Below are 6619 nucleotides of genomic sequence, written 5' to 3' on the forward strand. Positions count from 1 at the left end.
TGAGTTTCTGTTGTGATAAACATTCACTATCCAGCCCACACAGTGTGGAGTTTCCACAGACACTGGGACCAGAGCGGCTCGTGTTGCCATGGGAACGCGCGGGGGCGGTGACGTCAGCGCTGGGGACATTACAGGGTGACTAGTGAGGCTTTGTCTAGGGAGTAGGGAGTAGGGAGCACCCTGTCGAGTGCACTTCGGAGTGGAACTCAGCTGTAGGCTGCGCTTTGAGCCCGGTGGCCTTCCACAGTTTCCGGGGTGTGTGACGTCAGAGCGCGCGAGGAGGAAGTGCGGAGAGCTTCAGGTTCCTCTGTGTGTGTGTGTGTGTGTGTGTGAGAGAGTCTCTTCCTGCTGCGGATCGGTGTTTATTATCCGCCAGGTCCGAGGTTTAAAACTTCACTCGGGACGAGTTTATTTATCCCTGTGTGTGTGTGTGTGTGTGTGTGTGTGTGTGTGTGTGTGGAGGAGCTCAGGATGGAGGTTCCTCATCTGACGGAAGACGAAATGGCCGAAGTGAAGAAGAACGTGAGTCACACACCTGTGTGTGTGTGTGTGTGTGTGTGAGTGAGTGTGTGAGTGTGTGTGTGTGTGTGTGAGAGTGAGTGAGTGAGTGAGTGAGTGAGTGTGTGTGTGTGTGTGTGTGAGTGTGTGTGAGTGTGAGTGAGTGTGTGTGTGTGTGAGTGTTTGTGTGTGTGTGTGTGTGTGTGTGAGTGAGTGTGTGAGTGTGTGTGTGTGTGTGTGAGAGTGAGTGAGTGAGTGTGTGTGTGTGTGTGTGAGTGTGTGTGTGTGTGAGTGTGAGTGAGTGTGTGTGTGTGAGTGTGTGTGTGTGTGAGTGTGTGTGTGTGTGAGTGTGTGTGTGTGTGAGTGTGTGTGTGTGTGTGAGAGTGAGTGAGTGAGTGAGTGAGTGTGTGTGTGTGTGTGTGTGTGTGAGTGTGTGTGTGAGTGAGTGTGTGTGTGTGTGTGTGTGTGTGTGTGTGTGTGTGTGTGTGTGTGTGTGTGAGTGAGTGTGTGAGTGTGTGTGTGTGTGTGTGTGTGAGAGTGAGTGAGTGAGTGTGTGTGTGTGTGTGTGAGTGTGTGTGTGTGTGAGTGTGAGTGAGTGTGTGTGTGTGTGAGTGTGTGTGTGTGTGAGTGTGTGTGTGTGTGAGCAGATTTCGAATGAATCACTGTTATTATATAAACGTGTTTTTTTTTTTTAACGTGTTATTATACATGTTATTAAATGAGTGTTTGGTCTGAAAGTGAAAGTAACCCCCCCCCTCCTCCAGGTCACGTGTGTGAGTCTCTTTAAAGGGATCCGGTCACTTTGATCTGTTACATTGTATCAGGCTCTTCACTCCACAACTACCAGACTTAACTAGTAAATCCATCATCTAGTGTTAAACTCCTTTATAGACAATTAAATAAAATAACATCCGTCTCGCCTCGTTCGTCCGTTTTTCAGGATAAACATGACAAAAGCACTACTTTTTAAAAAATGTTTGTTTTCGGGGTCATGGGGGCGGAGCCTAGCTCAGGAGACTGAGGGCATGAGGCGGGGTACACCCTGGGCGGGGTGCCAATACATCACAGGACATACACCCCCACATTCACACGCTGCAGGCGATTTGGGAACGTCAGGTATCCTGATCCTCATGTCTTTGGACTACACGGAGGAAAACCCACCAAGCACAGCGAGTACACGCAAACTCCACATGCACACAGACCCCGAGGAGGGAATTGAACCTGGACCATAGAGGTGCGAGGCCACAATGCTAACCGCATTTTTTTTTATTCATTTAAGGCCACCAGCACCGATCAGTGCATAGGGCAACGAGTGTTTTCTCGTTGTTTCCGTAGCAGATGATTTATTACGGGGCGGGTTGCTAGCCCTACGCCCAACCCTTCTCCTTTCTCATCCGGCACCTGGGAACCAGCAACGGCGGAGCACACGCACACACCCATTCACACACTATGGGCAATTTGGGAACATCAATTAACCTAACCTACATGTCTTTGGACTGTGGGAGGAAACTGGAGTACCCGGAGGAAACCCACCAAGCACGGGGAGAACATGCAAACTCCATGCACACAGAGACAGGAATCAAGCCTGGCCGGGAATCGAACCCTTTTCCGAATTTATTTTATACTCTAATATAAACCATGCATACAAATTCTGTGTGTCAACATACTTGGTGAATAAAACCTGATGCATCCTCGAGGACCACCTGACGGACAAGTGTAGAAGGGGTGGCTCGAACGACTAACTGAAATATTTCCCAACTTTCCTTTGGGATTAATAAAGTGCTCTGTTTTATTTTTGTTAATAAGAAAGATGCTACAGGACTACATCAGCAGCAGCTCCACTAGCAGAGGAACTGAATTAATTATTTTCCCGGTTTGAGGTTAAGAGATTTTTAAAGACATCTTTTTATTTGATATCGATACTAAAATCGGTGTAAACTTCTAGCAGCATATGACCTGAAAAAATTGCTACTTAGATTAAAGAATTCCGTGCAAAAATGTAGTGTCTGTAACCATGTCAAATTCATGTTGCAATATCCTAACAATTTTGCATTTTAGAATAATACACTTTTTTTAGGTTTGTCTTTTCGTTCACCAAGTTACGGACACTACATCAAAGAAAGACAATTTTCCACCATCAATACAATGTAAATAAAATGGCCATCTGTTTACAAAAAATATATAAATTAATTACAACCTCTACAGGCCTTCTAAACTATGTGTATTACCTGTAATAAACTTTAGCCTTTTGCAATTAAATAATTGCACAGGTCCGTATCGTGACTGACTTGTGTGTAAATAATTCTACAGCTCTACTGCACAGTACAAAAGCAAAAAAGAGCTGATTATTGACTTGAGGAAGCGCTCCACTTTGGAGAGAGTTCAGTCTTTTAACTTTACCTGGGAAACTACATCTCTTAGAATCCGTCCTGGTGGGTAACACTCCTGGGGGTCGACTACACTTCCAAAAAGTATTTAGAAAAAAGTCTGGAGGAGAAACTGCTGATTATGTTATTCTGGCCTCTCCTCTGTTGAAAGTGTCCTGGTGTGTTCTCCAACTCAGTATCTCAGTGTGGTACACCAATGGAGTTCACTGAGAGTATTATCATCTGTCACACATTTGAATGTGAACTGCTTCAGTAAAATCTCAAAGTGTGAAATCGGAGAGTGATTCATTGTTGACTACCTTGGTTGGGCACACATAGGTATTCAAGAACATGGCGGATGATTTGATTCTGGGTGACATGACTTTGTAAAGGTCTTCAGGTGTGTGCATCAAAATGATCCGAGGTGTTTAAGGCATGTGTTCTGTTTCAGGGTAAAACCGAGACTTACAGTAGACTTCAGAAAGGGTGATGTTGAGGGAAGAACACAGAGACATGGTGCAAGTGCTGACTAAAACCCTGATAACTTGGAATATATTTCTTGATAGGGTTTTCAGTCAGGAACTTTTTTTCCACAACACAGCAACAAGGGTATTCAGAAGATCACACCTACACTGTGAACCTTCACCTGGTGGACCACAGTGGAAATAAACACATTTTTGGTGTGAGAACATGTTCCGTGTCAGCTAGAATTCATATTGAGTTTGAAGGTTCTGTGTAATGTGTAAAATTATAGTATGTTTGCAAAAAAGCGGTTTGGGTAATTTTATTGGAAAATTCTTATCTGTGTGTGATCACTACTGATGAGAACCTGATGAATTTTGTTTAAGAAGAACATTCAGTCACTCGTGTAATGTTCATTTCCATAATTTGTAAGAACTTTCCCGCAACGCTGTGTTTCTCTGTTTTTCAACTCAGGCTCTGGAATCTCTTCGTCCGTACCTGGTAGATAAGCTGATTGCAGAGAGGCATTACGATTACCTGCGCTCCAAGAAGATCCTGACACGAGAGGACACAGAGGAGATCAGCTGCCGGAGCACCCGGGGAAAACGTGCCGGTAAGCTCCTTGACTTCATCTCAGAGAACCCACGAGGCCTGGACATGCTAATCGAGTCGATCCAACGCTGCCAAACGCTCAACTTCATCATCGCCAAGATCACAGATGAGGTGCAGCGGTGCAAGAACGAGAAGATCGAGGCACTCAGAGGTAGTGTACTGTAGATCCAGATCCAGGCTGTATTGGTGTTGTGGTTTTCCAGTTGTGATGACTTGTGTGTGTCTCTTCAGCTGCAGGTGTGTCCAGCTCGAGTATGAAGGACGCATCCGGGGCCACTAACAACCTCTCCAAGGCAGAGTTCTACGATTACGACAAGTGCTCCACTGTTTGTCTCCACCCTGATGGAGAACGGAGTCCCGCCTCTTCTGTGATGAGCAGTTCTATGAACCTATCCTTCGCTGTGAATCGGCAGAGGGGGCAGGACTCCGTGTCGGTCAGTGGCGCTGTCAGTCTAACCACATCATCCAGCCTGCCGAAACCGGGCGATCCTGGAGCGCCACCTCTTCCCGATGACATCGCAGAGGAAGACCAGGATGCAGAAGCGGGGGCTTGCGGGAGCACAGGAAGTAGCGGGGATGCTAACTTCCTGCCACTACGCTCTCGTTCCTTAAACCTGTCTGTCAGCAATGTGGTTTGAGAACTAAAATACAATCGCTGTGTTCCTGTACATTTTTTAACACGCCCTCTTCAACTTCTCCTCTGTCTGATTTCTGTAGTTTAAAAACACACACACACAAATTAGGCTACTAGTTGTGGTGGGTTTTTTTTTTTGTTTTTTTTTTTTGGAGGTCTGGGTCCTGGGTTCGAATACTCCAGGTTACCCAGATAGGATCTGCTAAGTTGTTCTTAATCCACCTTCTTCACCTGCTCTATAAAAATGCTTTTCAGAGGTCTACTGCTCTGACCGAGAGAATCAGCCCGAGGGGAAGTGTATGAGGAGGAAGTGTTAAAAACAGGAAAGAGACATGGCTTCTGGTGATGGTGTTCCTCAGGGCTGTGTGTAAGGACCGGATACATTTACAACGACTCTCGCAGTAAAGCTAGCTATGGAGCGTCCTTTGTTCCGTCTCACCACTCCCAAGCCTAGCCCTGTTTTCTGGCCCTTTAATACGTGCTTAACAACATTTACTCTTACCTCAGTCACACTCTCAGCAGGTTAACAGTCTAATGTTCTGTACAAATATTATTTTTAAACAAGTATTTTCATTACATTATTTTTTTTTTGTATTTTGGAAAAAACAATGTCTGTAGGGAGCTGAAGAAACAAAAGCAAATCTCTAGAAGAACTGCAGGTTCCTGAAACTGTACCTGAGAATACCGATGTGTTGTAGCTCAAAGCATTTTAGCCATTAATTGTTTTGCTCGCTTTTTTAAAAAAAAAAAGAAATTTTTATATATACAGGGCTCAGAATTGTGCTGTATAGAGTGTAATATCCCTTTTTTTCAGTACAAAATAGGCAGCATAATAAAGTAAATTTTAACCAACTATACACGTGACTGAGCAGAAAAAAAGAAAAAAATTGGTCACATAGGCAGTGAAATAGCACAGAAATGCAGCTCGTATGTTTTTATAGATGTTTTGGGTGGCTCGCTGGTGGTGGTTCAGTCGGTTAGGGCTGGAGGTTACTGGGTTACTGATCGGAAGGGTGGGGGTTTGAGCCCCAGCTCCACCATGTTGCCCCTGTTGAGTGCTTGAGCACAAGACCCTTAACCCTGTCTGCTCCAGGGGGCGCTGTATCCCAGCTGATCCTCGCTCTGACCACAGCTTCATAATAGACAGAAAAAAATAATTTCACTATGCTGTAAGGTCCATGTGACAAATAACTGAATCTTAAATAATAATAATAATAAGCTAATTTATTGAGAGTTCTACCTTTTGGTGACGTCACTCCCATTTGCCGGTAGTGGTAAAATTGACCTTTTATAAGAGTACTGATAACTTTTGATCTACTGGACATATCTGAAAACACAAATACACAGTTTGAAGTCTGAAGCCTTCTCGTTTACACACACCGGGGATGTTTCTATATCAGCACACATATATATATATATATTTCTTTATATTTGTGCGTTCAGACAGAACTAAAAATCAGACACAAATTAGGGTACAAGTTCGGATTTGAGTCACAAGCAGCTTCTCTCATCACTTTTTACACGCCGTAACGTTCCCGTCTCCCATGTGGTGTGATCCATCTAGGAGAGGCAGACAGAATTTTGTTAAATAGTTGTAATAAAATCCTGTTGAGGTTTGTTATTACACATGCTGCAGTGTAATGACTATGTGTGGTCGTGTTTGTAATATACTGGGACCAGGGAATTTTTAACCTATTTTTTAAATTACCTGTGCAGTGTGTACAGTATGCAGATGACAGCTGGTAATGAGCATGTAGTCCATTAATGTAGGAACGTTGCTGGTGCCCTCTGGTGGCCATACTGGAACAATGCACAATAAAGCTTTATTTTATAACTGCTAAACATGAGTGTGAAATTTTGTGCTGGTGAGAATAAACAGGATGTGATGTCACAGAGTCTGCACAAGGCTGCCAGGGAAACCTAAATCTTGTGTACAGCGGAGGTTATTTTATTTAATCAAATCTGGCTGAGGATATTTAATATTATATATGTAAAAAAAAAAAAACATTCTACACATTTTTATTTGAAGTTTGTGCAAAACCTTGAT

General features: G+C 43.9%; 1 protein-coding gene across 1 annotated transcript; it reads left to right on the forward strand.

The window, feature by feature from the left end:
- Positions 1-274: 274 nt before the first annotated feature.
- On the forward strand, positions 275-4634 carry bcl10 (BCL10 immune signaling adaptor). Its single transcript, XM_053496128.1, has 3 exons — positions 275-522; positions 3801-4089; positions 4170-4634. Exons 1-3 carry the CDS (start codon positions 472-474, stop codon positions 4574-4576), a joined length of 747 nt encoding a protein of 248 aa, XP_053352103.1. The 5' UTR covers positions 275-471; the 3' UTR covers positions 4577-4634.
- Positions 4635-6619: the final 1985 nt, after the last annotated feature.

Source organism: Clarias gariepinus, chromosome 1, assembly GCF_024256425.1.
Source record: "Clarias gariepinus isolate MV-2021 ecotype Netherlands chromosome 1, CGAR_prim_01v2, whole genome shotgun sequence".
Lineage (NCBI taxonomy): Eukaryota > Metazoa > Chordata > Actinopteri > Siluriformes > Clariidae > Clarias > Clarias gariepinus.

Coding starts and splice junctions, on each gene's coding strand:
- bcl10 (XM_053496128.1), top strand. CDS start 472: ATGGAGGTTCCTCATCTGACGGAAGACGAAATGGCCGAAGTGAAGAAG. Junction 523..3,800: donor TGGCCGAAGTGAAGAAGAAC/GTGAGTCACACA, acceptor TTTTCAACTCAG/GCTCTGGAATCTCTTCGTCC. Junction 4,090..4,169: donor GAAGATCGAGGCACTCAGAG/GTAGTGTACTGT, acceptor GTGTCTCTTCAG/CTGCAGGTGTGTCCAGCTCG.